General features: G+C 34.8%; 1 protein-coding gene across 2 annotated transcripts in view; it reads left to right on the forward strand.

The window, feature by feature from the left end:
• Positions 1 to 16,961, forward strand: part of DNAJC13 (DnaJ heat shock protein family (Hsp40) member C13) — a 121,089-nt gene that overhangs the window by 38,979 nt on the left and 65,149 nt on the right. For both annotated transcript variants that reach the window (XR_010584932.1, XM_005545771.4), the window contains exons 10-21: positions 698 to 864; positions 967 to 1,046; positions 1,126 to 1,295; positions 1,730 to 1,829; positions 4,709 to 4,816; positions 5,608 to 5,763; positions 6,993 to 7,049; positions 8,216 to 8,337; positions 10,532 to 10,607; positions 10,842 to 10,937; positions 12,031 to 12,174; positions 15,273 to 15,355. Coding sequence is in view for 1 of the 2 variants with exons in the window: in XM_005545771.4 (XP_005545828.1) it covers positions 698 to 864; positions 967 to 1,046; positions 1,126 to 1,295; positions 1,730 to 1,829; positions 4,709 to 4,816; positions 5,608 to 5,763; positions 6,993 to 7,049; positions 8,216 to 8,337; positions 10,532 to 10,607; positions 10,842 to 10,937; positions 12,031 to 12,174; positions 15,273 to 15,355 (1,359 nt within the window). In the remaining variant the exon portion in view is untranslated. The remainder of the gene's footprint in view (positions 1 to 697; positions 865 to 966; positions 1,047 to 1,125; positions 1,296 to 1,729; positions 1,830 to 4,708; positions 4,817 to 5,607; positions 5,764 to 6,992; positions 7,050 to 8,215; positions 8,338 to 10,531; positions 10,608 to 10,841; positions 10,938 to 12,030; positions 12,175 to 15,272; positions 15,356 to 16,961) is intronic.

Here is a 16,961-nt window from a genome sequence, read left to right on the forward strand (position 1 = left end):
GAATGTTCATAATATCATTACTCATTATAGCCAAAAGCAGAAGCAATCCATGTCTAAATCAGCCAGTGTATGAACAGACAAAATGTTGTCTGTTCATACAATGGAATACTACTCAGCAGTAAAAAAGGACTGAACTAATACATGCAACAACTTGAGTGAATCCTAAAAGCCTATGTATGATAAGTAAAATAAGACACCTATGACTACATATTCTATAATTCTGTTTTTATGAAGTTTCTTTAAAAAGCAAAACTATAGAGATAGATGGGTGGTTTCCTGGGGCTGGGGAGTGTTCTTTTGCAAATGGGCATGAAGAAATTTTCTGGAGTGATGAAAATATATCAAAACTGGATGATGGTGATTATACAGTTGTATAAATGTATTAAAAATTATCAAACTGTACATTTTAATTGGATGACTTGTGATTTGTAAGTTAGAACTGAGTAAAGCTGTTAAAAATAAAGGGAGAGAAAGAGACGTTGAAGTTAGTGTTTAAGTAACTTGTGCAGTGTCATGTAGCAGCACAGTGAAGAGCTAGTATTAGAGCTCTTCCTTAGCCCCACTCTTTGTGTTTCCCATTGTAACTGTAGTGTGTCCCTGAGCAGGTTACCTGCTAAAGGGCCTATGCTTCATGCTAGATCAGAATTCCCCTTAATCATCAATGCTAAAACCTTTTTTTACTTTTATTCTTACTTAGAGATTCCTTATTAGCAAGTTTGCTGGATGGAGTAAGAGCCTCTGGTAATAGAGATGTTTGTGTAAAAATGACACCAACCCATAAAGGTCAGCGATGGGGGTTACTCAGCATGCCTGTTGATGAGGAAGTAGAGAGCCTTCACCTCAGGTTCTTAGCTACGCCTCCAAGTAAGTATTGATTTAAATGTAATTACATTTCCACCCATCTACTTAATAATTTAAGAATTAGGGATTCGTATCTTCTTTTTGAACCTCTTAATCTCTTTACAGATGGCAACTTTGCAGATGCTGTATTCAGGTTCAACGCTAATATTTCATACAGTGGAGTCTTGCATGCAGTAACACAAGATGTAAGATAAGTTTTATAATTGTTCATTGTTATTGACTTTTGGTATGGAAACTTTTTTGAAATACTCTTTCTTCACCTAGGGTCTCTTCTCAGAAAACAAAGAAAAACTGATCAATAATGCCATAACAGCATTGTTGTCCCAAGAAGGGGATGTCGTTGCTTCAAATGCGGAACTTGAGAGTCAGTTTCAGGCCGTGAGGAGGCTTGTGGCATCCAAAGCTGGTTTCCTAGCTTTCACTCAGCTTCCAAAGTAAGTTGTCTTCTGAAACTTAATTTCTCTTAGAGAGTTTGAACTACTCAAAATGGCAAATAAAGAACGATTCACTTCCTTTTCCTTGACTAAACCAGATACCTTTTATAGGGTGATATGGTACTTTATTCATGAGAAATGAAAAAGGAAGGTGAGGGGAAGAGAAGCGGAATATTGGTCCCATACTCACCAGTAATATTCCTGACTCTTGAATTTGAATGGGAAATTACATGCCTTTTAGTTTTAGTTAACCCTAAAAAATATTTTTCCTCTCAAAGAAAAAACTATTATGAAGACTGATAAATTTCAGAGGTGGAATTTAAAATACGTCGTTGTTCCAGTAATACAATGGAAAGTTAATATGACGTATTTCAATAATATAACATTAAAATGTTTTGATATTGCTATTATATGCTTGGTTTTTGTTCCAAAAGGTTTCGCGAGCGTCTCGGGGTGAAGGTAGTAAAAGCACTCAAAAGGAGCAACAATGGAGTCATCCATGCAGCAGTTGATATGCTTTGTGCCCTTATGTGTGTAAGTCATAGTTTTCTTAAGGAAACTGGTTTTTCTTAAGTTGACTGGTGGTTTTGATTTCCACAATCCCAGATTTTCATTGTACCAATCAGTTCTTGTTTCTGTGTTTTTTAAATTGTTCTCATAGTTATTCAAATAAACCTTTGTTTAGCATATTCTATATACCAGGCAATGTTCTGTGTGCCAGAAATTCAAAGATCTATAAGACAGAAATTCTTTTCTTCCTTCACTTTGTTGACAGTTTGGTAAAGTAGGCATATCTGTACAAGGTAAGGTAGTAGGGGCCATAGGATCTTGAAAAGCAGCGCTTTTTGTTTGGTGATGAGGGGAAATGAAAGATTCTCACCCACTCTTTCTGGAAGATGTTACATTTGATCTGAATCTTGAAGGACAGGCAGGAATTTTCTAGCTCTGGAAAGGCCTTCCTGGGTGGGGAATAGCATGTACAAAGGCATGTTTGGAAAGCAACAAATAATTAAATATGGTTGGGTTATGAGGTATGGGTGGGGGGGTAATTAGATAATTAGGAGTTGCGGCTAGAGATGTATGCAGACAGTAATAAAAAACCTTCTGTATCAGGAGGGAGGAGCTAGATTTGCGTCCTTTTGTAAGGATTTTTTAGCAAGAGAGCAGTAACGTGATCAGGTTTGAGTTTTTAAAAACCCACACTGGTAGTATGTGGAGAATAGAAGTAAAATTAGAGGCAGGTTGACCAAATTGTCATGTAAGAAATGAGTTGCTGAGCTAGGGTAGTCACAGGGGCTAGAGAAGTGGTACATCTGAAAGCTGTTGCGCAGTAAAGATCTAACTCAGTGGCAGCTTGTACAGAGGGAGAAACAATTGTTTAGTATAGTTTTGAAGTTTCTCATCTCAGTTTTGTGTGTAGTACCTGGGACTTTTCCTTATATAAAGTGTTTTAGGCAAGCTTAGTGGCACATAAACATAAGTAAACACTTCTATAAAACCTTGCATCCCCAAAAGTGAATTAATTATATTTACTGTTCCAAACAAGTAGTGAGATAACTAGAACTTAAAATAACAATGATTTGGAGAGTTGCTTTATTATAACAAAAGATGTTCCTATCACCCAGGAAATTCTAAGGGTAAAGAGCTTTGTGTCAGGCTCCCCTATCATTCAGGAAATTGCAAAGGCCTTAGGAGCTCTGTGTCAGGAACCAGGGTAAAAGACTGTTGCAACAAAAGATTCTGCTAGTACCCCTGTCTGCAAGGGTTTTAGGTGCTGTATGTCAGGAGCCAAGGAAAGAGACCTATATATATATATTAATATGCCATATATTCCCTCTGCTCAGAATTCTTTCCCTGCTCATCATTCGTTAAGAGCTCAAGTCAGCTTTTAAATGAAGCTTACCAAATATGCACACCTACTATGTACCCACAACAATTAAAAAATTTAAAAATAAATGGAGCTTTCCTATTCCTGAAGGTGGTAGTGGTTTATCCCTCCCTGAAGTGAAATTACCCTCATGAATATAACACTTATCTTTCTTAGCAATTTCTTCTTTGGATTATTGCTATTTCTAAACATGGTATATTTTTTTCAATCTGTCAGCTTCCTGAGGATAATATTCTTGTTTAATTTTTATTTTTATCTTTAACGGGCCTTGTCAAGCTGTTTAATAAACAATAATTATTTTTTTCTGTGTTTCAGGTACTATTCTATGAATTTCACATATATTATTCAGTCTTCCAATGAACTTTAGAAGTTACTACTATTATATCTATTTTACAGAGAAGGACTTAAGGCCCAAGTAACTTGTTCAAGGTCATGTAGCTAGTAAGTGGTAGAGGAGGCTTCAAGCCCACTTTCTGGCTCCAAAGTTTATACAATTAACCATAACAACGTACAGTATTTGCTAAATGAGCAGAAACAAAAAGGAAGGAAATTCTGACACGTGTTGCAACATGGATGAATCTTGAGAACATGATGCTAGTGAAAGAAGTCAGTCACAGAAGGATAAATACTGTATGATTTTATTTATATGAGGTCAAATTCACAGACAGAAAGTAGAATGGTGGTTGCCAGGGGCTAGGGGAAGGCAGAATGGGGAATTGTTGTTTAATGATTACAGAGTTTCAGTCTGGGAAAATGAAAAAAGTTCTAGCGATGAGTAGTGGTGATAGTTGCCCAAAGATGTGAATGCTTAATGCCACTGAACAGTGTAATTTAAAATGGTTAAGATGGTAACTTTTGTTATATGTAGTTTACCACAATAAAAAAGAAAAGTAAACGGTGCTATGAAACATTGAGCCCTCATTACATATTAGGTGTTGGCTGTGTATCTTACATGAATTATCTCATCTAAGCATTATAGTAATCTTATATAAATACTATCACTCCTACTTTACAGCTGAGGAAAATGCAACTCAGAGTTATGTAAAGTAACTTACGTTGCCTAATGTCTCCCAGTTATTGTCAGTAGTAAAATTAGGATTGGAACTGTACTCCTAACCATCATGCTGGAATGTTTCAATAGTCAAAAGAAAATCACCCTTGAGACAAGTATTTGTTGTTTAGTACATGCTTTTAAATGCTAAGTTTTATTTCAAATTTTAGTTTTAAAATTCTGGCTGGGCAAATGTTGTTTACCTTTTAATAAGATCTGTGACCTTTGAGAGAGTACCTTGTGTATATGTTGAGTTAATTGTTGGGCAAATTATCTGTGAAGTCTGATCAAAATCATGGTAAATCATCACTTCTGCCTGCTTATCATGAGTTTCCTTTTTGTCTTACACTTTAAAGGCAATGGTTTTTAATTCTTTCAGTGTGTAATTTGAATACTCTTTATAAATGACTTTTGTGTGATGCTAGCACGTGGGACTGCTTATGAATTACCACTTTTTTTTTTTTTCATCAACAGCCCATGCATGATGACTATGACTTAAGACAAGAACAGTTGAACAAAGCTTCTCTTCTCTCATCAAAGAAGTTTCTGGAAAACTTACTGGAGAAATTTAATTCCCATGTGGTAAGTTATAATTAAATTTGTCTTCATGGTAGGTCTCATGCCGTTATTGAAAGATAATCTAGAAGTGCGACATGGATGATTTTTTTTTTTATTATAGCCCCCAGCTTTGGTCAGTATTGGTCACAGTTCAGCTTGGTCACTGATAATAAAATATTTTGTCTTAGGACTGTATCCATTAATCTGGGAAGGATACATGTCAAAGCCTTTAGATTTTCACAGTGATACTCCAATTTTTGTTTTTTCTTTCTTTAAAAATGTCATTATCAAATAAACTGCTCTAAGAAAATTAAGGCAAATCTTTGTTCATCAGTTCCTGATAATTTTGGAGATGGGCATTCTATAGCATCTTGAAGGAACATGAGCAGATTGCCAGAGTTTTTTAAATATTAAGGCAAATCTTTGTTCATCAGTTCCTGATAATTTTGGAGATGGGCATTCTATAGCATCTTGAAGGAACATGAGCAGATTGCCAGAGTTTTTTAAATATTGGCAAAGATTTCTTTTATGCAAATAAACATTAACCTTTGTTATACACATTTGAGAAGTCTTGGTTATACTCTTGAAATTTGACTGAATTTTAATTGATCCTTTTGAGGTATGATGGATAATGGATTCACTGTGTGAGCAAAGCAAGTACTAAAGAGTCATCCAACTTTGAACCTCATGTTGAGAAATTAAAGTCAATGTTTATGTCTGACATATAGAATAACAGAAAGGAACACATTATTGTTACAATGTAACTGAAGCTCCCCATCTTCAAGTCTTTAAGAGAATCTGTTGCTTTGTTTCAGGATCATGGGACTGGTGCCCTAGTTATTAGTTCACTCTTGGACTTCCTTACCTTTGCCCTCTGTGCTCCATATAGTGAGACAACTGAAGGGCAGCAGTTTGATATGCTCTTAGAGATGGTAGCATCCAATGGAAGAACCCTTTTTAAACTTTTTCAGGTGAGAGCTTATAGTTTTCTTATCAGATAGCAGTGAATTTAAGGGAACCACTTTTAGGATCACTGTTTCTAAGATAACATTTGCATACTTCTACAGCAGAGATGTCCAGTCTTTTGGCTTCCCTGGGCCATGTTGGAAGAAGAAGAATTGTCTTGGGCCACACATAAAATACACTAACACTAACAGTACCTGATGACCTAAAAGAAAAAACAATCACAAAAATGTTTTAAGAAAGCTTAAGAATTTGTGTTGGGCTACATTCAAAGCCATCCTGGGTTGGCTTTGAATAAATACAAATATCTATGTAGGCTGCAGGTTGGACAAGCTTGATCTATAATATAGACAAATGTACCTAGTACATTATCGTATTGGTACATTTTGAGCATACAGATTTCTTGGTGTTTCATGTAGAGCGCTGTTGATGGGTGTTGACTGCTGTTTTGACACTCTGCCCATTTTCTATATCTTGCTTTTTTATTTTTTGAGGCAAAGGTCTTGTTCCGTTGCCCAGACTGGAGTATGGTGATGCAGTCACAGCTCACTGCAGCTTCAGCCTCCCAGACTCAAGTGATCTTCCCACCTCAATTGCTGAGCAGCTGGGACCACAGGCACATGCTACCACACCCGGCTAATTTATTTATTTGTTTGTTTTGTAGAGACGGGGTCTCCCTTTGTTGCCCAGGCTGTTCTCATACCCCTGAACTTAAGCAATTCTCCTGCCTTAGCCTCCCAAAGTGCTGGGATTACAAACATGACCCACTGCACCTGGCCTCCATTTTAGTAGTGAAAAACTCATTTTTCTGTGGTAGGCCCAAAGTTCCCTTTTCTTTACAAATTCCCAAATAATAAAATGAGCTTTAGCAGGGCTCTTCATAAACACTGGAAAACGTTTGTTATTTTATACAGTACTATAGTACTTACTAGGTACATGTATGTATATATGATATTTATGTTTTTTTTAATTTTAGTATCATTCAAATAATTATTCAAATAAATGTTGGCTGTTTCCTACTAACATAAATTTTTTGTTTATGTGTCTGTATCTCTGAGGCTATATTGTGAAAATACCTAAAATATTTAACCAAACTGACTTTGAGATATATCCTTTACTAATTTTATGGCTTATACCTTGTGTAAAAATGTATATCCTTCTTTAAGAGTAACAGCTAAATGTGTTGGAATAAAATTCTTCTTTATTTTTTGTTACTTTTTTTCCCCTCACTTTAAAGCATCCTTCCATGGCAATAATAAAAGGAGCTGGGTTGGTTATGAAGGCAATAATAGAGGTGAGAGAACAGTTTTGAAATTTTAACCTTACTTGAATGTTGATAGGCTGTTTTAATTGAAGTTGACAATATTGCCTTTCAGTCTTTTTGGGAAATAAACATTTCTCTGAATAAGAAAAGTAATTTTAAATCTTTATTTAGAAATTAGTTTTAAGCTTGTTACAGAAACAATCCTCAGTAATAAAAGTTTTAATTTCATAGTAAGTGAAGTTGTAGAGCAGATAAATGTTACTGCATTATTTGTTCATTTTATTTAAAGTAATTAAAAGTTATTATTCTATCTGTTGCTCTTTTTTGGAAGGATAATGTTGACAGTGTTGAAATCTTGAGATTGAATAGAACTCTATTGATGGAGTTAGTTCATAGCAAAATGATATCAAATAAGGCAACAAAAAAGTTCTTGCTAAAGCATATTTGTAATTGAGCTCTAGAGATTGGGACATGATCTTGTCGAAGATACTGCTTCTTTAAGATAGTTGCTTTGTTTCTATATTTTTTAAAAGATAAGGTGGCTATGAATGTCTGTTGCATACTTTGATGTTTACAATGATATCAGTCTAAATGGCTTTTGGATTCTTATATTCTTTTGTTGTCATAGAAGCAATTTGAATACAATTTAAGAATTCTACTTTTACCAAAAAATTCATCTACTGTGCATAAGTATAGCACACAATCACAGAATTAGTATGCCCTTAAGTAGCTGTAATTATATATAGGCATTGAACTGGATGGAACATCAAAGTTTATTTGCATTTTTAGTGTGTATATACAACCAAAGGCTAATTTTCTCCCTTTAGCTAATGGGTTCTTTGCTCAGTATTAGCTTCCAAAGTACCCAAATTTAACAGAACTTGCGATAGCCAAGCCTCTCCTTTTTGTTGGCAGCTACACACGCAAGGAATGAACCTAGTTTTAATATTAAGTTTAGCAAAGCATAGTTTATGAGGTAAAGTTGTCTGGAAACATGTCTACGTTATTCCAAAGGTTTAAAAATTACCTGTGCTACTACTCATCTATGTTATTTTTGGATGAGTAGAAGATGCATTTTAAACTTTTATTACATACTGAATGGTTTTTTCATTTAAAGATGTAAAATAAGTTTTTTAAAGTTTGGATAGTTTGTCCTGGATTGCCGCCTTAGGGATCATCTTACCCTTTTTCCAAAGGAAGGTGATAAAGAAATTGCTACAAAAATGCAGGAGCTTGCCCTAAGTGAAGGTGCCTTACCTCGACACTTGCATACAGCGATGTTTACAATAAGCTCAGATCAAAGGATGCTTACAAATAGGTAGGTGATTTAATTCAATTTGCTATAAATTAACTTCCTGTCTATAGATAATTGATTCAGATATTACATAAAACTAAATGTGTTTGTATTACACAAATATTACATTTTCTTTTGATCCACCTAGTTCTTTTCCTTTTCTTACAGAAGGATTTTACCCAAACAATCACAGTCCCTGCCTGTGGATAACTTGGGGGGAAACACTGTTTACTTTTTTCCCCCCAGTAACCTATTATCAGGCTCTGACACCACAGTCATGGGACTAGTATGGAAAAGAGTACTTACAAGCTTATGGAACTAGAACCACATGCTCAGGCCTTTTCTCCTTACATTCCTGTGACCATCTTGCATGCACATGACGCCATGTGAAAACCTCACATAGTTGCTTTTTAAATATCTTTGGTCAAATACTCTACCTTAAAAACAAACCACAGAAAACCTTACATATCCAGCCTAAGCTAGACTTAACCTAAATCTCTTTTAATTAAATGATTCCCTTTTTCCTAATAGTCATTCAAATATAAACACATAAATATATTCATTTATTCCACACTACATGAATTCCAGCCCTTTTAACCCTCTTTGTGATTTCTAACATGTGACCCTTTTGGCTGTCTTAAGCATACCATACTATGATTCATATTAGTAAAAACAATGAGTATCATAAATATTTTTAATTATATTTTTTGACCTTTTAAAAAATAGCATAAGTTGCTGAGTTAAATGTTTAGTTTGTTACAATACTGTACATTTTCTTTGTCACCTATGTGTAGTTATTATACGTCATGGTATGCTGCCTTGCCAGTGATTTTTTTTTTTTACTATTTATACTATTAGAAGAAACTACCTCCCTCACTTGTGTTAACAACAAAAGTAGTCTTAGAGGATAAAGATAAGAAGGATGTTTTCCTAGTATTGTCTTATTAGCAGTGCTAGACACCATCTTTCATTAAAAGTAGAGACTGTTGATAGCCTATTCCGTTAACCCGCCCCCCATGTTAAATGCTTGCTTGTTGTGTTCCTCTTTAGTATAGTTAATCAGTTAAATTCCCCTACTGTGATCAATTAGTGTATTAGGGAAGCATTTTAATTTGGAGAAAATTCCAAAAGGTTAGTAATATTTGAATTAGACTGTTAAAGATCTGTCAATGTATAGAAATATCACTCTATTTGCATTGCTTTATCTTTTACAAATTGCTGTTATAAAGTATTATCTCTTTTGTCCCTAACTAAAGCCTTTTTAGGAGTCACTGACATAACTTACCAAATACCAGTGAAGGAAATTACAAGTTTAATTACTTTAGTATGTTAGCTTTCAAACTGGCACAGGAATAAACAGTTTTAGTAGCGTTCACTTTCTGGTGACAAAGTATATTTTGGGTTTTGCAGTTAAATTTTGTTCTTCAGTAATATAACATATATAAAACATATGTTTGTAGGTGGTTATTTGGTTATTTCCCTCATAGGTTTCATGACCATTCTTATAGCTATGGTAATTGAATCCCCACCAAAGCACAGAAGGGTCACTGGTGAGTAAAATAGGGTTTCCACTTATGAGGAGCTTTCAGTTTAAGGAGACAGATGTTGACATGGGGATTAAAATTAGTAAATGACTAAACCATAGATTGAACTTGGATCTCAGATTTTTACTTTGAATTAAAATATACTCTTAGAGCTTTTAAGTGAGATGAGTTGAATAATTTGCTATAAGTGGTTTAGGTCTTTGCCCAGACTCTAGAAGTGAAAATAATTTTCTCTCTGACCTTGCCAAAACAGTTATATTAGAACATAGTTGTTGACTTCTTGCTTGTTCAGAATTCCAAAAAATGCCAGGATGCCATTGTCACTGTATTAGTAGGACTTGTTATGCAAATTATTTGTGTCATCAACTCTAATTGTTTTTATTGTTTTTTTCTTCCTTTAAATGGGATAAAAACTACTTTTTTCATGTTCAGGTTTATTGAAAATGAGCGTATTAGGAAAACATTTCATTTTTTAGAAAATTCCAAAATATTAGTAACATTTGAATTATAACTCGCCACATTAGATTTTTTAGTAACTATTTTTAACATCGGAATGATTTTTTTTTTACTGTAGCCATATTTTTTATAATTATGTGATATTTTGTTCTTAAAAATTCCTTTCTGTTCTAGCTGAGATAAAGCAGCAAACCTTTCTCAACGTCTGCTTTTTTCAGACAGCTAAGTAGACATTTAGTGGGACTCTGGACAGCTGATAATGCAACTGCAACAAACTTGTTGAAACGCATTTTGGTAAGTCAGTTGAGAAATTAGGTTTATATACTGTCTAATAAAATTTAATCGAACAAGTTATCTGTATTGTTAAAAGGGGATGGTTTGTTTTTGATTGAAAAGGTATTTATCATAGGAGTTACCCTAAAGTTTTACCCTCAATAGCTAAGCCATAGCATTAATTGATTTGGGTTGTTAAGGATAAATTTTCTTTTTCACATTGTTTTGAAAGTGGATTTTGTGCTTTGTTTTTAGCCGCCAGGCTTGCTGGCATACTTGGACAGCTCAGATCTTGTACCTGAGAAGGATGCTGATCGGATGCATGTTAGAGACAATGTGAAAATAGCAATGGTAAGTATGATTGTCCCAAGTGTGTCTTTTTTAGGAGTAAGGGTACTGTTATATATATATGTCTTTTTTGAAACACCCTAAAAATTTTAGAAACAAAGAATTCATTACATTGAATAGTAATACTTAACTATTGATATCTTTCTTGAGGTAAAATTTACATCCTGTAATATCCGTCTTTTTTTTTTTTTTTTTTTTTTTTGAGACGGAGTCTCGCTCTGTCGCCCAGGCTGGAGTGCAGTGGCCGGATCTCAGCTCACTGCAAGCTCCGCCTCCCGGGTTCACGCCATTCTCCTGCCTCAGCCTCCCGAGTAGCTGGGACTACAAGCGCCCGCCACCTCACCCGGCTAGTTTTTTTGTATTTTTTAGTAGAGACGGGGTTTCACCGTGTTAGCCAGGATGGTCTCGATCTCCTGACCTCGTGATCCACCTGTCTCGGCCTCCCAGAGTGCTGGGATTACAGGCTTGAGCCACCACGCCCGGCCTGTAATATTCATCTTTTTAAAGTATACAATTAAATAATTTGTGGTATATTTCCAGAGTTATGCAACTATCACCACAAATTAATGTTATGAATAGTGGTCATTTTATTCTATGTTTTGTTTCTCTAATTCAACCTATTGGTACGTTCTGGAGTACCAATAAGTGTGTAAATGTACTTTGCACATATGAGATTGATAAATGTTGTCGGTAAAAGGGGCCAACCATGAAAAAAGTTATAGGTAGGGTTTTTTCCCTACAAGATTTGTGTTACTTATAAGGGTTGGGCCATCCATGGAAAAATTAAACATCTTTATGATATACTACTATAATAATTTCTTATATGTATTCTTTTTCTGTCATCCTTCTCTGTCTGCACCCAGCTCCCACTTGCATCTTGCCACCCCTCATAAAAGAATCATCTTGAAACCTAAGTAGAAAAGTTAAAGTTTTTTGGATAAAAAGTATAATTTGTAGAAGTTTTCAGTTTGTTTCTTCGCTGAACCATAACATCCAGCATTTACCTTATAAGATAGATAGAATGACACAGCTTTACGTAGAGTTTTAAAATAAATTTGCAAACAGGCATGTAATGGATTTCAACATTATTTTACAGGATCAGTATGGAAAATTTAGTAAAGTTCCAGAGTGGCAAAGGCTAGCTGGAAAAGCTGCTAAAGAAGTTGAAAAATTTGCCAAAGAAAAAGTGGATCTTGTGTTGATGCACTGGAGGGATAGGATGGGCATTGCTCAAAAAGAGGTAAAAGTATAATTTGCTTCCAAATTCCTAGCACTTCTGTGTGTCCTGGTCTACTTCAGTTCCGGCTGTTCACAGAGATGGTATTGATATATTTCTTGCTGAATGCCTGAAGCTTAAAAATGAATGGTACCTAATTTCTAATTCATACTGTTATGTACATTTTCCTTAATTCATAGTTTTATGAGTTGATGATTAGGTTTTTATTTCCCTTCTTCTCTGCACTTTGTTTTATACCTATGAAAATAAGGCTCTTCCTGTTAGCCCTTTTAGTCAGAACTAGCCAGACAAGTGTTTTGGAGATAAGATTCACATTTTAAATTAAATGTATTGTGTATACTTAAATTTTGTAGTAATTTTTTCTCACATGAAAGTTAGATCTAAAACAGTTTTAGTCTCATTCTTCAGCATGCATTATGTTCTGCAGAACCTGACTCAGTAATGCATTCTTCTATCTATAATGGGTTTTGCAGTGGCTAAGTATGAATTAAGATGTCCTGTAGAAGCAGTCTTGATCTCTGTTTTTGTTGATCACACGTACATTCTTCCTCTTTAACCTTCTCCTTATTTATGGTAGCTATTGCCTTATTCAAGGAAAATAACTTTAATATCTAAAACAAGTGGGTTTCTTATGGATTGCCAGAATACGTAAGCATAGCAGAACAAATATAGTCTTGTGTATCTATCTGAAATTGGGATCAATGTTCAATTCTTTAGAGCTCCAGAATAATAAATTACTGCTAATTTATATAAGTGATATATTCAATATAAAGAATCATTAGACGGGCTTTCAGGTGGCTATGTAGTATAGTAAAGAGAATACTGAACTTTGAATTGGTTAACCTCTGAGCCTAGTTTCATTACTTGTGAATCCAAGTTATGGGTTTTTAGAACCTTACTTTCCTCTTTCATAAATCGGAATAACAATACCTCCCTTCTCTATCTTATAGGGTTTCTTTGATATACAAGCAAGATAATAGTAAAGGCACTATATACATATCTGGTCAGGATAATACTGGTATAGCATTTGAACAGTTGAAAAATCTACAGATATGAATGATTTTCACAGTTATTAAAAATTGCAAGCTCCTGGCTTCAGGTAGTTAAATTGATTTCTAAAATAACAGTTGTTTCAAGCTGTTAAATATAGTTATCATACTGCAGATAAGTTTTTGGCATCAGACTTCATATGTAACATTTATCCAGCATAAGCATGAACACAAAGCTGTCTTAGCTGAAACTATGACAATAATCTGCTATTTTAAAACAATTTAGAGGGAAAAGAATATTTTTAATATAAAAAATGTTTTACTGGTTTGTTGGTATCATTTCCATGGGGTATTACTAAAGTTTTGAGCAAATAATGATGCCAGATAAATGCTGGTCAAGAAGATCTTTTGGTTAGCATCAACGGCTTATCTCCTTTCTGTGTGGGTCCTATTTTTAACATTAGTTTCTTTAGGGAACAGCAAATAATCTTTGTGACTTTTGTCGATAGAAACACTAACATCAAAGTTTGGAATGATCTTATGCTGTAGTTAGAGTCTGAAAACTAATCATTGTCAAGATTAACTGGCGATTCTTGAAATAATCTGCATTTCTTATATAATCAGTGTTTATGAAGTCAGTTCCATTTGCAGCTGATGCTCTGTGCTATTAGTAGTAACCTTTGGCTAATGTGTAAGATTGCTTTTTCTTTGTTATTTTCAGTTTAGGGATTTGTTTAGCTAGTTAGAACTGTTAGCCTGAGTCTACAATTCAGTCACTTAGTTTAGGGAGAGCTTTTTGCCCTTGTTCTGTATAGTATTTACATTTTTATTACTTTGGACTGCCAGTCTTTTGTCCTGGAGGGGAGGAGGGATTGAAGAAAGTACTTCTTAATTAGAAAGTTTAAGAAAAGGTTTGTCATTAAACCAAATTTTGAATTATTTATATACTTTATTCAAACCACTTCGCATTAGCTTTCATGATAGTGCACAGAATTAAAATTTGTAGGAAACGTTTTCTTATATAACTTACAGGGTTTATATTTCAAACAATATTTTTTAAAATTTATTTTACCTTTTTTTTCTATATCAGCTAGTCTGGGGTTTTTTTGCACTTTAATGGAATTACAGACTTCCATGTTTTAATCTATACCACTTTCTACTTTTTGTTTCTATCACAATGAGGATTAGAGTTTTCATGTCTGATATATACATAGGTTTCATTTGGAACAGAGATTCTTAACCTCTGGTCCATATATAGACTTTAAGAATTCCTTGAAATCTTCTCTTCCAGTTGCAACCTGAAGTATGTGCCTATCTCTGAAACAGGGGCCATAGCTCTCTTTGAATTCTCAGAGGGTTTATGACTGCCTAAAATTTGAGTCACAGGCTTAGAGAAGCACGTGCACCTATTTTAGTCTTAAAGTGAAGATAATTTTATATTGATGTGTAATAGATATAATTTAGCAGATCTAGGCTCATTCTGTTTTTATTTTTAATTTTTTTTCCTTTTTACAACTAAATTCAGGACAAAAACAATATGGTGAGTGTAAGTTCCTGCTACATGTGTGAAATGCATTAAGCTGCCTGGCATGTGGAGTCATCTTTGATAATTCTTTGTTTAATAAATTCAAGTCTTACTTCACATGTGTTTGAATGTAGACACATTTCTTCTCCATTAGCTATTTCAATTTGTACTTGCTCCTCTTGGCTTTGGTAACACTTTAACAACCTGTAATCTTTTGCGTTTATTGTTGTCCCAAGACTTTTGTGTTAACTGCATGTAAATGTTTGAAACAAGTCACTGTTTTTGACTATTATAAATTTTATTAATCACTGTAAACTTTAACAAAATTTGGTGTTGAAACAGCTTTAGACTACAAGGAAAATACTTGAGTAACACTATGGAAATATATGTTGTCAAATTATATGTGATATAATTTAATATCCTACGTTTATATTCATGTTTTATAGATTTTATTTATTCCGTTAATTTTTGTTTCTGTCAAAATTTGATGAAAGAAATGTTTCTCATTACTTATAAATTGATGATCTTCTGACTAAGCCTATTTGGTAGCCCCAGATTGAGCACTATGAAGTTTTTTTCTATTCCAGAATATAAATCAGAAGCCAGTAGTTCTTCGAAAGAGAAGACAAAGAATAAAAATAGAAGCAAATTGGGATCTCTTCTATTATAGGTAAACTTTAGGTCTCTTTCCCAGTAAAGATTAAATTTAGTATTACCATGAGAGCATCATGACACGTTTTTCTTCCCTGAAACTATTGCTTTATGCCACAGGTATTTTTATGCCATCAAGTTCAGGAACTATAACTGTTAAGATTGGGGTGACTAGAGATGCTCCTAAAATTAAAGCTTTTCATAGAGTGATAGTCTGAGGAACTAAAATTACATGACTTTATTAAGGCTTAGTGATGATTACTTTAAAATACTTTATTGTGGGCTTAGAAATAATTGCATAATTCCTAGTTGGAAATGGAGTCTTAAAAGAGGCAGATGATAATAACATAAGACTTGTGAGAAATGAGTGTCCAAATTAGCTGATAGAAGGGCCTTCCCTCCTTTCAAATGTGGTAACCTCTTCCCATCCACTAATCTCACCCTCACCCTGCACCCCCTTCCCGGACACACACACACACACATATAGGACAGGGAAACAATCATTTTGGGGAGTTTGCAAAGCTTCTTTTAGATAACTTACAGTACTCACTCTAGAAACTGACATATCAATTATACCTTGGCCAGTAAAGAAAAATATGTCCTTTGAAAACTCCCCCACACTACTTTTAAAGTATACAGTATGTATGTAGTATATCCTTAAGTATATGCCTTGGATTTCTCTCTCAGTTGTGTTGCGCCCCATAGAACTTCCTTGGAACTCTGAAATGAGACTTTCTAGGCGGATTGCAGACTTGAAAGTAAGCATATGTGAAGCCCGTTCATCCCCAGTTAGACTTGTTCCCAAATATTTTACAATAGTTACTCCAAGCATATGAGGAAGATACATGGAAAATGCTCAGTCATAGCTTGGCAGTTTGCAGTATTCTTTCTTGGGTAGTCTGTAAAGTCCTAACATATATAGACTATTGCTGATTCCACACGCTTTACCCAAAAGTCCAGCAATTCTTATCTCCCCAACCTAAAGTTCTGTATCTACAATAGAATTGTGTGTGTGTGTTTGTTTTTTGTTTTGTTTTGTTTTTTGAGACGGGGTCTCACCCTGTTGCCCAGGCTGGAGTGCAATGGCGTGATCTCTGCTCACTGCAAACTCTGCCTCCCGAGTTCAAGTGATTCTCCAGCTTCAGCCTTCGAGTAGCTGGGATTACAGGCATGCGCTACCACACCCAGCTAATTTTTGTATTTTTACTGGAGACGAGGTTTCACCATGTTGGCCAGGCTGATCTCGAACTCCTAACCTCATGATCTGCCCACCTCGGCCTCCCAAAGTGCTGGGGTTACAGGTGGGAGCCACCGCGCCTGGCCAATAGAATTGTTTTCTAACTGGAATTTGTATTAGCAATAAACATTGAAGTTGAAATATCAGATTTTTTTAAAAATTCACACAGATTTGTTGTATAGTTTAGATTCCCTTTTTTCCTCAACTTTTTATTATGAAATTTTTTTTTTTTTGAGACGGAGTCTTGCTCTGTCACCCAGGCTAGAGTGCAGTGGTGCGATCTCAGCTCTCTGCGACCTCCACCTCCCTGGTTCAAGGATTCTTCTGTCTCAGCCTCCCAAGTAGCTGAGACTACAGACACGTGCCACTATGCCCGGCTAATTTTTGT

The sequence above is a fragment of the Macaca fascicularis genome, chromosome 2, assembly GCF_037993035.2.
Source record: "Macaca fascicularis isolate 582-1 chromosome 2, T2T-MFA8v1.1".
NCBI classification, from domain to species: Eukaryota; Metazoa; Chordata; class Mammalia; order Primates; family Cercopithecidae; genus Macaca; species Macaca fascicularis.